This window comes from Myotis yumanensis, unplaced genomic scaffold (genome assembly GCF_028538775.1).
Source record: "Myotis yumanensis isolate MYYU_CA2020_CCGP unplaced genomic scaffold, mMyoYum1.0.hap1 SCAF_11, whole genome shotgun sequence".
Lineage (NCBI taxonomy): Eukaryota > Metazoa > Chordata > Mammalia > Chiroptera > Vespertilionidae > Myotis > Myotis yumanensis.
In genome coordinates this window covers 53,649,020-53,663,147 of record NW_027223762.1, presented here as the reverse complement: position 1 = coordinate 53,663,147, position 14,128 = coordinate 53,649,020, and the positions used below count along the sequence as shown (strand labels likewise).

Sequence of the window (14,128 nt, the reverse complement as noted above, 5' to 3'; positions counted from 1 at the left end):
GTGTTAGACTTTGGGTCCATGTAACCTTTCTTGCCTGCCCTGAGTTTTTATATCCATTCATCATTTTCAGGTGTTTGCCACAAAACTGACCTACCCTCAGCCAGTTACCCCCTGGAATGTTCAGGAACTGAGGCAAGCAGTCATCAATGGCCCCAATGTGCACCCAGGAGCCTCCATGGTCATCAATGAGGATGGCAGTCGCACAGCCCTGAGCGCTGTGGACCTAACCCAACGGGAAGCCGTGGCTAAGCAGCTCCTGACACCAGCCACCGGGGCACCGAAACCCCAGGGGACAAAAATTGTGAGTAGTGGGCAGGTTTGATCACTGTAGCTGTGGCTGCAGTGAGTGCTGGCTGTGGGGCTGCAGTGAGTGCTGGCTGTGGGGCTGCAGTAAGTGCTGGCTGTGGGGGTGCTGGGGCTGCAGTGAGTGCTGGCTGTGGGGGTGCTGGGGCTGCAGTGAGTGCTGGCTGTGGGGGTGCTGGGGCTGCAGTGAGTGCTGGCTGTGGGGCTGCAGTGAGTGCTGGCTGTGGGGGTGCTGGGGCTGCCATGAGTGCTGGCTGTGGAGACGCTGTGTGAGCAGTTTCTGTCTCCCCGAGATAAAGCTTCTCCCACATGTGGGTGTTCCTTGGGGGCTTCATGGTGTTGACACTCTCTCTCAGCTGGAACTGAAGCTCCTGAGTCCCTGACACCAGGATTAAAGCTTCCTTTGGCTGTCTCACACCACGCAGCACAATGCTGGGCACACATCAGGGGTTGGAGAAAGCTCTTTAATACTAACTCAGTTGTGGCCTCAGCAGGAGAATTTGCTGTCCTTGACTAGGGCTACCCAGAGGGTGGTGCTCAGATCGTCATCAGCATTCCTGGAGCTTGAGAGAAATACATGTCCACCCCCCCCCCCCCCCCCCCCCCCCCCCCACTCTCCCTCACCTACAGAACTGGAATCGCTGGGAATGGGGCCCAGGTGTTTGTTTTCACACGCTCTCTGGAGGGTTCCTTTGCATGCTAAAGTTTGAGAACTGCCCCCAAAGGAAGGAAATATTCTGTCAGTGATAACTGACAGGTTTCATCTGCTGCTTCAATTTTAGGCAGTTGCTGGTGTTGGTCTGTGGTACCTTTTAAGCCAGTGGTTCTCAACCTTGGCTGCACATTAGAATCACCTGAGAATCTTTTCAAAATCCTGAATTCTGGGCCCCATCCTCCGGAAATTCTGTTTCTTTGTTACTAATGTTGTGGCTCCGCTCCATAACACAGAAACAGAATTTCCAGAGGATGAGGCCCAGAAATCAGGATTTAAAAAAGATTCCCAGGTGATTCTAATGTGCAGCCAAGGTTGAGAACCACTGTTTTACGGGATCCTGAGCCTTATCTAGGCTCCACTGGTAAGAGTAAAGGACTGACTGGCAATGTTGGCTGAGAGCGTGAAATCAGCGGGTGACAACACTTGTCAATAATAGCCATTTGTGCCGGCAGAGGGTGGCAGATGATTGTGGCAGAAGTTGTTAGAGTTTTATAGATTCAGTCTTGGTTTGATTTCTCACTGACAGCCCAGAGTCAGGGGGCTGACTAGGTCTTTGGCAATGGGTCAGTGCATGACTGTTTGCTCAACCCTGAAAGAGCTTTGGAAGAGAAACAGAGGAAAAAGAAGCTCTCTTGGCCTTGTTGTGGGACCAGCAAGGTTCCCACCATTCTTCAGCGAGGCCTGTGGTCTCGCTTCCTCCCCGTTTTCAGCTCTCCTGAGGTAGAGCAGTAACATGCCCCGTGGTTTCCACTTCGGTGGCGGGGGACACGTGCAGAAACAGAACAAGTCACCAACTTTTCTTTCTAGCACATTCAGATGTGTGTTCAGGCTCACAGGTTATTCTGCTCTCTTTAAGTGCGCAGTGTTTTTCTAGGAGCTGTGAGAGCTGCAAGAGAAGTCCAGGTGTATTTCATTGAATTGGGGTTTGGAGACATCAGGAGACAGGTGAGGGCGACAGGAAGCCCTTGTGGAGGGCCGGATCCAGGCTGAGGTTCAGGAGGCTGAGGCATGAGGGACCACATTGGACCTGATGACGTGGCCCAGGGGCAAAGGCAAGAAGGGACTTATGAAAGGAAAGTGGTGCTTACATCAGAACCTGAGGACTCAGCATGATTATCTTTTTGTTGTTGTCATTAATCCTCACCTGAGGATATTTTTTCCATTGATTTTTAGAGAAAGTGGAAGGGAGGAGGGGAGACACAGAGAGAAAGAGGCATAGATGTGAGAGAGACACATTCATTGGTTGCCATCCGCATGTGCCCTAACCAGGGCCGGGGATCCAGCCTGCAACCAAGGGACATGCCCTTGACCGGAATCAAACCCACGACTGTTCAGTCCGAGGGCCAATGCTGTAACCACTGAGCCAAACCAGATAGGGCAGGATGATTATCTCTATTCTCCAAAGTCTCAATAATGTCACATACAATACTTACACGTTTTATCAAATACACGTGCACTTACAGTCTATTTGTAAGTTGTAAGGACTTTGGTTAATGGCGTTGTGTATGGATCAGGACCAGGCTAGGGCTGGGGGAAGTGACAGGTCTCGGTGAGGATGAGAGGGTTAAGAGAGAAGGGGACAGGGTGACTGGGAGACCTATTTGCTGGGAGGTGTGATGTCTCTGCTCCTTCCCGTGGGCCTTGTAAATGGAGGAGGAAGTGGCCAGGAGGGCTGAGTCGTAGTTCTCAGCCCAGCAGTCTGCCAGAAGCTGACTTTGGCTCCGGATCTGCCTCCGAAAGCTCTGACCCGGGCACTGGGCACACTAATTTTCACTGCAATGTTTATTTAGAGACAAGAGAAAGGAAGGGCCTCAGGTTTGCGTTGGCCCGGGGAACACCCTGTGCTCCAGGGTTTCTGTTTGGATTGGCTGGTGCCTGCCCGTCTGGCCTGCGTGCCTTCCCAGCTGTGGGCTTTGCTTATCCTGGAGGATGTGTTGAAGCTGTGAGACTCGGATCCGAGGCCCAGCCTGGAGGTTTGGGCCTGGGCCACAGGTCCAGCAATTTCTCCCTTGGGAGCCTAAGGAAATATGACCTTGAAAGTCAGCTCAGGCTCCATGGCATGCCCTGCGCAAATGCTCATGGAGACCTTCAGAATCCAGGTCTCCTTGGAAACGTGGACGTGGGGGCAGGAAGGCGGAGTTGGAATTTCTCAGGGAGCAGAAAGACTGACTGCACCAGGTGCTCTTGGGCCTGCCTTTCCGGATGTGAGGGGTTTGCCCCCTGCTTCCTGAGCTGGAGGAAACCTTCAGCCCAGGGGAGGAGGAATGGGGGGAGGGAGGTGGGGAGCATCTCTTCGTAACCCTCTAGCCCCTCTTTCTCCAACCTTCTGATGCAGCTGCATAAATGTGGACAACGTAAGAACACACTGGCCTTGTTGTAATTTGTTGTCCCCCAGCTTGTTGCCTGCTGGGATTTAGAGGAAACTTGGGGTGCAGAGAAGTCTCACCCCATCTCCATGATTCCCCTGGCTGCTTAGGGGGCATGCAGATTAGTTGGAGTAGCAGTTGCCTTTATGCATTTATTTTTATTTTTTAAATATGTTTTTATTGATTTCAGAGAGGAAGGGGAGAGAGAGAGAGAGAGAGAGAGAAACATCAATGATTAGAGAGAATCATTGATCAACTGTCTCCTCCATGCCCCCTACTGGGGGCTGAGCCTGCAACCAGGGCATGTGCCCTGATTGGGAATGGAACTGTGACCTCCTGGTTCATAGGTTAACACAACCACTGAGCAACACCGGCCGGGCTATGTGTTTGTTTTTTAACGTAGCGTTTATATTTATCATTCAGGAAGCCGATGGTTAATGTAACATAAGATAAAGGCAGTAAAAGGCTTAGTGAGCCTAATATTAAAGCCAGCTTTGTGGTGGGAGGTGTTCTGTCAGGAGGACATGACCAATGACATATCTGTGAGAGGGAAAACGCAGGAATGGTGGTTATCTTTAAGGGGTAAAATTAGTTGTTGTTTTTATTCTCTTCAAATTAGTCTGTTTTCTCTTTTTCCCTTACAGTGAGCATGCCACTTGTGAAATAGTTCTTGCTTTGTTCAAAAATAGTTTATGATCTTTTTAAATAGTCTTGCAGAGGTAAATAAATGCTCATTGTAACATGAGCAATAATCAGATGTATTAAGGTAATGAAAATAATGTAATGATGATCTGTGCCTTACTCACCTCCCCGTGTGCCCCTGCCCCCGAGGAGACCATAGTAACAGGTTGTTGAGGATCCAAGCCCCCCTTTCCCTTGTGTATATAAACACATACAGAGTTGGGGTGGGCTTTAAATTGCCTCATTCTATCACTGTAGACAGCACCTAGATAAGTTTTTTATACTGAAATACATTATTGCCATCACTTCAGGACTAGTATAGATTTAACTCAGCCCTTCTCATCACTGCATAATATTCCATAGTGTACACCATGCTTTATTCCCCTGTGCCCCTTCAGTGGGCAGCCAGGTTATTTTCAGTTTTTACCACTGTTAAAAAGTGTGCTACATAAACAATGTTTATATAACCTTGCATTGGCGCTCCTTTTCTTCTGAAAGGCCAAAAGGAAATGAGTTTTAAATGTTCTAGAATCTTTTTTCAAATTGCTTTCCCAAAGCCTATGGCAATTTAAACTTTTTAATAATTTTTGGAGTATAATGAAATGTGTTCAGAGGGCTTGGAACTGGGAATTGAGAACCCCAGGGGCCCTGACTCTGCTGTCTGAGGTTGGGCAAGGTATTTGTAAAATGTGGAATTTATGCGTAGAGTAACATACTCACGTGTGAGCGTCGGGGGTGAGAGGATGCTAGAGTTCTGCCAAATCCTTTCAAACCCAGGGCTCTCAGGATTCTGTCCGGATATGCTGTCTTCAGAAGTGCTCATTTCTTTCTTCAGATTAATTCTCTGAGGAATTCAGGGCTCCAGAGAGGCCATGCATCTCTGAAGGAGACAGAGATTACTGGACAGGGATCTGGAGCCTTGTCTGTTGCTGTCCCTCTGAGCCCAGAGCCTGGATGGAGCTATGCCGGACTAATAGCGATTTCTCAAAGCACCAGAGGGACTAGTAGCTATTTCTCAAAGATTTTTAGAGTTTTGCTCCAGTCTAAAAACTCCCTTTTGTTTGGTTGAATAAAGCATGAGACAGATAGAAGCCACACTCGGCCAGGCTGAGGTGAGCTCGGGGGATAGTGGTAATGATGTTGAAGTTGCCGCTGATCACAGTTTGTCCTACACTCTGGCCCAGGTGTGCCGGCACGTGAAGAACGGGGACGTTCTCCTGCTGAACCGACAGCCCACCCTGCACAGACCTTCCATCCAGGCGCACCACGCTCGCATCCTGCCCGAAGAGAAAGTCCTACGGCTCCACTATGCCAACTGCAAGGCCTATAACGCTGACTTTGATGGAGACGAGATGAATGCCCACTTCCCCCAGAGTGAACTTGGCCGGGCTGAGGCCTACGTCCTGGCCTGCACAGATCAGCAGTACCTTGTTCCCAAGGTAGGTCTGACCTTGAGGCTGGTCTGCAGTCACAGCCTGGCACAGCCTGGCCCTTTCAAGCTGGGCCCTCCAGCTCCTGGGGTCAGGGGACAGCTTAGGGCAGAAGCATGTGGATCACAGGGTCCTGGCTTCCTCCAGGTGGGGTTTCGGCCCTCTAGTTGCTTAGAGCCAGGGAAAGGTTTCTGTTTTGCTGCCTTTTAAAAATAGAAATCATAAGATTCATCACCAAAAGTTACATAATAGGCCTTGTCTTCCAGACTTATGTTTATTACCCTTGGCAAGGAGTAGCAGCCCAACTGTGCCGGTCCCCGTGGTTCTCAGATAACTTTGATCCTTTGAATTCTGATATGCTTGAATTTTAAGAGACAGCTCCAAGGGCCCGAATGAGCGCCCCTTCCAGGCCACAGAGGCCTCTCCTCTTTGAGCCCCTTCCTTCTCATTCTGAGGTTGGTTCTCAGAGGCAGACCCATGTGAACACGGCCGTCCAGAGGAACCCCTGGGATACAGCTTCCCTCCCCCTGGCCTGGCCAGACAACCCATTCTCATTAAGTGGCAGAGGCCCGAGTCAGCATGCTCAGGGGAGGAACAGAGTTGGGAGAGCCAGTCCCCCCTCGCCCCTCAGCCCTCAGCCCTCACCCCAAGGGCCTGAGGCCTTTAAAGTATAAGCCTTTACATCACAGTGATTGACAATGACACATCATTCACTTGGACTGTGGTGGAGGATGAAAGAACTAGTAGTAATAGCAGTAGGATTATGGCTACCGTTTCCAAGCACTTTTTCAGCGCCAGACACTGCAAAGGACTTTGGAGGCTTCTCCTTTCACCCTCCCGGCAGAGGGTGGGGTAAGGTGCTGTCAATGTCCACCTTCACACAGGAGTGTGTTGCTTGCCCTGGGACACAGCTGAGAAGCAGGAGGGAGGACAGGAGCTCCCAGGTTCTCCGGGGTTTTATTCGTATCCCCTCTATGGGCCCTGCCGGCCTTCTGCAGAGGGATGGAGACCTTTGCACTCGGACCATTGGAGGCTGCTCAGAGATGTCCCGCATCAATTAGCGCCCTCTCCTCTGGAACTTCTCTTTCCCCATCAGTCATCTGCCTCCCTGGGAGTCAGGCAGGTTGCCAGGAGCCTTGTATCCCAGCTTCTTTTCCCAGACACACCACAGTAGCTTCATGACCCAGATATCTGAGTTTAACTTTATTTCCCTCCTCTGCCCACCTTAGCCAGCTGATGACTAGGGAAGGCCTGAAAGTAGGAAGGAGGAGTTGGGGCCCACTCAGGTCACTCAGAAATTAGAAGAAATAGTTTTGCTAATTTTTACTACTAATTTGACTAATAATTAGAAGATATACTTGGAATAATACGATTAATTTGGGAATTGGCTTTTTGCCTTTTCATGTAAAATAATGGTGGTCATAGCTGTGGTAGTGGTGGCAGTAAAAGCTCATCTGTTGAGCACTCCCTGTTCACCAGGCACTGCCCAAGCAATTTGCAAACATCCTCTTACTTAGTCCTCACAGCAGCCTTACGGGGCAGGTGGGATTTTCACATGAGGAAGCACAAGTGACTAACTTGCCAGCCAGCAGTGAGGCCAGGACTTGAACCCAAGCACATGTTCAGCCCTGTTGAGCCAGCTCTCTGCTCTAGAGCAGTGTCACATTGCCCAACGGGACACCAGCAGAGAGCAGCAGATGGGTCAGTTTTTGCTGGCAGAGTGGCCTCCGGACATTAGCTGCATGGGGAGTTGGGGTACTCTGAAATTCTCCTACTAGTGAATCTTGGATGTTCTGTCCTTGATTTTTCTTGGAAAAGGTAGTATAGAGCTTCATGCTTACATGTGTGCTGCGGAGGGCAGGCCTGTGTAAATCCAGAGTGCCTCATCACTCTGGATTACATGCCTATCGAGTTTAAGGTCGGGAGACAGGCAGAACATAGGTAAGGAAGCTTATATCAATAAATTAATTTCTTTTTTTAATCTTATTTATTTTTCACAGTTGACATACAATACTATATTAATTCCAGGTCTGCAACATAGTGATGTACTTTATGACGTGCTTTATATACCTTTATATACTTTACGAAGTGCTCACCACAGTGAGTCTAGTATCCACCTGACACCATATATAGTTATTACATTACAGACTATATTCCCTGTGCTATACTTTACATCCCTTTATTTTTTTTGTTTTGTTACTCCTCACCTGAGGGTATTTTTGCACTGATTTTTAGAGAGAGTAGAGGGAGGGAGGGGAGCAGAGAGAGAGAAATATCGATGCAAGAGACACATGGATTGGTTGCCTCCCGCACATGCCCCAACTGGGGCTGGGGAACAAACCTGCAACCCAGGTGTGTGCCTTTGACCCAGAATCAAACTCGAGATCCTTCAGTTTGAGGGCTGACATTCTAACGACTAAGCCATGTAGGCCAGGGCCCCTTTGACTATTTTTATAATTGGCAGTTTTACTTCTTCTTTAAAAAAATATATATATTTCTTTGTTGATTTCAGAGAGGAAGGGAGAGGGAGAGAGAGATAGAAACATCAGTGATGAGAGAGAATCATTGATTAGCTGCCTCCTGCACATCCCCTACTGGGGATCGAGCCCACAACCTGGGCATGTGCCCTTGGCCAATATCGAACCTGGGACCCTTAAGTCTGCAGGCTGACACTCTATCCATTGAGCCAAACCGGCTAGGGCCAATTTTCCTTTTTTTTTTTTAATATATATTTTATTGTCTTTTTAGAGAGAGGAAGGAGAGGGATAGAGAGCTAGAAACATCGACCAGCTGCCTCCCGCACACCTCCTACTGGGGATGTGCCCGCAACCAAGGTACATGCCCTTGACCGGAATCGAACCTGGGACCCTTCAGTCCCCAGGCCGACGCTCTATCCGCTGAGCCAAACTGGTTAGGGCCAATTTTACTTCTTAATCCCTTTCACCTTTTCAGCTGTCCACCCAACCCTCTTCCCATCTGGGGATGATCAATTTGTTCTCTGTATCTGAATTTTTAATTTTTGAGGAACCTCCATACTGTTTACTATAGTGGCTGCATCAATTTGAATTTGCATCAACAATGTACAATGGTTTCCTTTCCTTATCATCCTCGCCAGCACTTTGCTATTTGTTGACTTACTGATGATAGCCGTTCTGTCAGGTATGAGGTGATATCTCATTATGATTTTAATTTGCATTTCTCTGTTGATTAGTGACATTGAACATTTTCATAAATCTGTTGGATATCTGTATGTCCTCTTTGGAGAAGTGTCTATTCAGGTCCTCTACCTATTTTCTAATTGGATTGTTTGGTGTTTTGGTCTTGAGTTGTCTGAGTTCTTATAATTTTGGAAATTAATCTCTTCTCAGATGTATCCTTAACGGATATGTTCTGCCATTCAGTGGGTTGTCTTTTTATTTTGTCCATGGTTTCCTTTGCTGTGTAAAAACTTTTTAGTTTGATGTAGTCCCATTTGTTTATTTTTGTTTGTTTGTTTCCCTTGCCCGAGGAGGCATATCAGAGAAATTATTGTTAAGAAACGTCAGAATTTACTAACTATGGGTTCTTCTAGGAGTTTTATGGTTTTGAGCCTTACATTTAAGTCTTTAATCCATTTTGAGTTGATTTTTATATATGGTGTAAGTGGCCTGATTTCATTGTTTTGCATGTATCTGTCCAATTTTTCCAACACCATTTATTTAATATACTATCTTAACTCCATTGTATATTCTTGCCTACTTTATCATAGATTAATTTGCCATATAGCTGGCAGGTTTATTTCTGGATTCTTTATTCTGTTCCATTGATCTGTGTTTCTTTTTTTAATGGTAGTATCATGTGGTTTTGATTACTATGGCCTTCTAGTATAGTTTGATATCAGGTAGCATAATACCTCCCACTTTATTTTTCTTTCTCCAGATTGCTATGGCTATTTGGGCTCTTTATTAGTCCATATAAATTTTAGGATTATTTGTTCTAGCTCTGTCAAAAATGCCATTGATATTTTGATAGGGATTGCATTGAATCTATAGATGCTTTGATGTTAATTCTTTCTATCTGTGAACATGGTATATGCTTTCATTTATTGGCATATTCTTCAGTGTCTTACAGCTTTCTGAGTACAAGTCCTTGGTTAAATTTATTCCTAGGTGTTTTATTTTTTTGATGCAATTGTAAATGGGATTGTTTTCTTAGTTTCCATTTCTGGTAGTTCATTATTGGTGTATAAAAATGCCACCAATTTCTGAATGTTTTTGTATCCTGCTACTTTACTGAATTAACTTACCAATTCTAGTAGTTCCTTGGTGGCATCTTTAGGGTTCTCTATATATAATATCATGTCGTCGGAAAATAATGACAATTTTACTTCTTCCTTTCCAATTTGGATGCTTTTAATTTATTTTTCTTGTCTAATTGCTATGGCTGCTACTTCCAGTACTATGTTGATTAGGAGTGGTGAAAGTGGACATCCCTTCTTGTTCCTAATCTTAAGAAAAACACTTCTTTCTTTTCCCTGTTGAGTATGATGTTAGCTGTGAGTTTGTTACATATGGTCTTTATTATGTTGTAAAATCACTACAGTTTTTACTCACTCCCTTCATGCTTGTGTTTTTGTCATTATTTTTCCTAGGTGTTTTTTTGTGTGTATGTGTGTGTATCCCTGAATTTATTGTTGTAATTATATATGCTCTTCCTACTTTTGTCTTTTAACCTTTGTAATCCTATATAATAAAAGGCTAATATGCAAATCGACCAAACAGCAGAATGACCAGTCGCTATGACACACACTGACCACCAGGGGGCAGATGCTCAATGCAGGAGCTGCCCCCTGGTGGTCAGTGCGCTCCCTCAGGGGGAGTGCTGCTCAGCCAGAAGCCCAGCTCCGCAGCAGTACTGAGGATGTCTGACTGATGACTTAGGCCTGCTCCTGAGGGACCCCCCCAGAGTGCATGAATTTTGTGCGCTGGGCTTCTAGTAGCTTTATAATCGGCTTAATAAATTAGCCAGCATAGTTGGTTTAACAAATAGTGAAAATTTCTAGGGAATGATCTGAGGGTTCACTTCACTCTTAGTCAATATTTTTTGTCTTAGTTAAAGGGTTTTTTAATTTTTGATACATTTCATTTAGTCCTTGGTGTTAATGCCAAGAGGTGGAATCCTCCTTTTTACTAATGGTTATAAAAATGCAACATGTGTTGAAGTATTTTGGTGGCAGTGTCCTTAGAGAACAAGAAGTGGTTTTGTTAAACTAGGAAAGCCATATATATTTTTCAGTGTTTTTGGTATACCCTTCTTTGTCTTCATTTCTCTTTGTTCATGTTTCCATTCCTTTTACATTTCCAGGTACTCTTCCTTAACTAACCATAATACACATTAAAGTAAATTTATTTTTTTGGTTTGTAAGTATTTAATAGAGTTGTGTACTGTCTGTTTACTTAAAATGAATGGGACTTTATTTCTTTTCAGAAAATAGTTAAACTTTTTATTTATGTTTTTCTTTGTGAATTAACTTTTTTCTTTCTTAAATTTATTGAGGGCCAGTGCTTTGTGGAAATTATTTTTAACAAGGCTTGAGAATAGTTTTCTGACTTCTACTTAGTCAGCTAGAAGATTCAAGTCATAGAAAACCCTGATTCTCTGAGCATCCTGACCAAAGACATTACTTGTAATATCATTTTGCTGTGATATTAAATGGAATAGGATAGCTGACAATTATCTGGGTTTTTTGTTTAGAGATGGTCCTTTTGATCCTAAGCAGGATTTAGGAAATTCAGAATCATAGGTTGACCCTTAGTAAATTGCTTTAATCAGCATTCCTTCCTAGAACTCATGATTATTGCATTGAAAACAATTTAATCATTAAGATAATTTTCCAGTCATGTAGAAATCTGGACAGAGAAAGGAGAAGGCATGGAATGGGTCACATAACTTGTAATTATGTTCTTTAAAGGAAGAAAACAAAAGGAAAAATCTGTATCCGCCTCCAAAGATTGTGGGATGAGTCAAATGTGTAATATTGGTTTGGGTTTTCCCCCAAGCAAAAGAAGACCATGTCTTTGGAACAAGCTACAGAGTATATATTTTTTAATCTTCACCTGAGGATATGTTTATTGATCTTAGAGAGAGGAAGGGGGGGGGGGGCCTAGAGAGAGAGAGAGAGAGAGAGAGAGAGAAACAACGATGTGAGAGAGAAACATCCTCCATCAGTTGCCTCCCATACGCCTCCCCAACCAGGGATCGAACCCGCAACCTTTTGGTATAAGGACAACGGTCCAACCAACTGAGCCATCTGGCCAGGGCCAGGGTGTAATTTTTATTGAAGTTGGAAGGGCTATTTGCTCTATCTGATCTTGCCTTCAATTAACAGCACTTATCCATCCATTTGTAACAATTAACTTTGAATTTACCTAGAGCCATTGTCCTGGTACTTAGACTATTTGACAAGTACCCTTTTTAGCTTTTGAATTAGTACTTGTGGTTTAATTCCTGGTGTTTCTCCAAGGCTGCATTTGTGAGTCCTTTAGCCCTGCTTATGAAATATGGCCATAATATTGGGTCATATTTGGCAAATAATAAAATGCTAACAATCTTCAGATTTTTTTCCAAGTTCCTATAAACATTGAAAAGTTTGCAAAAACTGCTTCTGAAAGAATGTCAGTGAGCACAGCTATTCTTACTTTAGTGTGTCTTATGTTGCCATGGACACAGACCTGCAGAGAGGGTTCAGGAGGCTAAGGATCAGAAACCCTGTGGCAAGTGCCCAAGGAGATGAATGTACCCCCCAAACCCGATACGAAAGCCCTTGTTTGGACATCTGGTGGAAAACAGCCTTTTACCGGCCCACCATGAACACATGCTGCATTGTGCACACACTCACAGGGACGTTCTTCCTTCAGCGGTCATGTATGTCACGGCCCTTCCGTGACCCTCTCAGGAGCCTCTGCCTGAACCCCTGCCCCCTGCACTGCTGACCCACGTCACTCTCAGGCCTCGCTGTAATGCCGCCCCTCAGAGAGACCACTCCTGACCATCCCCCTACCACAGATCTGTATGGTGATCCGTTCTGTTATTTTCTTCCATGTCATTTAAAACTCTTTGTGCCGATGTATTTATCCAAACATCTGCTCACTGTCCAGCTCTTCCTCCTCATAAAGGATTGTGCCTGTTTGGTCCACAGAAGTAGATTGAAGTTCTAACCAAGTGATTAGACCGCACAGTAAGCTCTCAATAACTATTTGTTGGATGGATGACCAATTTAGAGGAGAACCAGGCCAGAAATGTGAGAAAAATACTAAAGCATAAAACCAGAATATAAAAACAAGAACATAGCTAGCAGCAGCCAGACCAAATTTGTGCATAAATGCCAAAAATCTGCTGGAGTAACTAGAACCAGATGGGATCATGGCGGCAAGGCTTGGGGAAATGGATGGTTTTGACGCAGTTTTGATATAGAACTGTGGGCAATGCAACGGCGGAAGGAGGCCCTGGTCATGTGCTCTGGGTGGCGGTTTGCTCTCAAAATGAGAGGCCTCAGCACCTGCCTCCTGAGGCTGTGGGAAAGGACAACATGAGGCCATAAGACAGGGTTGTTGCTAGGAGGCAGCCTCCAGGCAGATAATTAGGAATTAGAATGTGACTTAAAATTTATTTTTGTTCTTCCCATTTCTGTTTTGATTTGTAGGATGGCCAGCCGTTGGCAGGATTGATCCAAGATCACATGATTGCCGGTGCAAATATGACCATCCGAGGTTGCTTTTTCACCCGGGAGCAGTATATGGAACTGGTGTACCGAGGACTCACTGACAAAGTGGGACACGTGAAGCTCTTTGCTCCTGCCATCCTGAAGCCTTTCCCACTGTGGACAGGAAAGCAGGTAATTGGGAGAAAACGGCCAGAGTGTATATCAGAAGGCAACCGGCCACTCCTATATAAGGTTTCTTCCCAGAGGAGCCCACGCCAGGGACAGACAAGTAACAAATCAGACAATAGTGTGACTTCCTCTTTGAGGGGCTCTTGGGTCTGGGTGGTTCAACGGAGTAGTAGGCTGCGTGGTTTCTGTCCTTTGCTTCTAACTTAAATGTGATGACCTCGTAGTCCAAATGGTGGCTATAGGCAGTGGTGTTGGTGGTAGTGTGAGCAGTAGTTGTTGGGAGGGGCCGAGTGCTTTAGCTATGTTATCTTACTTAATCCTCACAACCAACTCTCTCTCTCTCCCTCTTCCTTCCTCTCTGAAATCAATAAAAATATTTAAAAATATATACATGTGCTTGTGCTGTTGGTAATGCCTCACAACCAAGTAAAGATTATCCCAGGAATGTGAGGTTGGTTTAACAACTAAAAACCAGTCATATCCAAGGTCCACAGACTTAAAGGACTGAAGAGCAGAAACAGACTTTCAAAATCATCCTGAAATCCTTTGTTTAAGCTAAAATTTTTATTTCTCTAGTACATACATATAGGGATACTATTCAGGTTATCTTTTTTGTTGTTAATCCTCATCCGAGGATGTTTTTTCCATTGATTTTTTAGACAGTGGAAGGGAGGAAGGGGGAGGGGGAGAGAGAGAGACAAAGAGAAAGTGAGAGAGAAACATCAATGTGAGAGAGACACATCGCCTGGTTGCCTCTCGCACG

The 14,128-nt window shown here is 45.3% G+C and overlaps 1 protein-coding gene across 1 annotated transcript in view; it reads left to right on the top strand.

The window, feature by feature from the left end:
• Positions 1 to 14,128, top strand: part of POLR1A (RNA polymerase I subunit A) — a 75,252-nt gene that overhangs the window by 27,017 nt on the left and 34,107 nt on the right. The window contains exons 12-14 of the mRNA XM_070429630.1: positions 71 to 301; positions 5,250 to 5,504; positions 13,177 to 13,368. Of these exons, the coding sequence (XP_070285731.1) occupies positions 71 to 301; positions 5,250 to 5,504; positions 13,177 to 13,368 (678 nt within the window). The remainder of the gene's footprint in view (positions 1 to 70; positions 302 to 5,249; positions 5,505 to 13,176; positions 13,369 to 14,128) is intronic.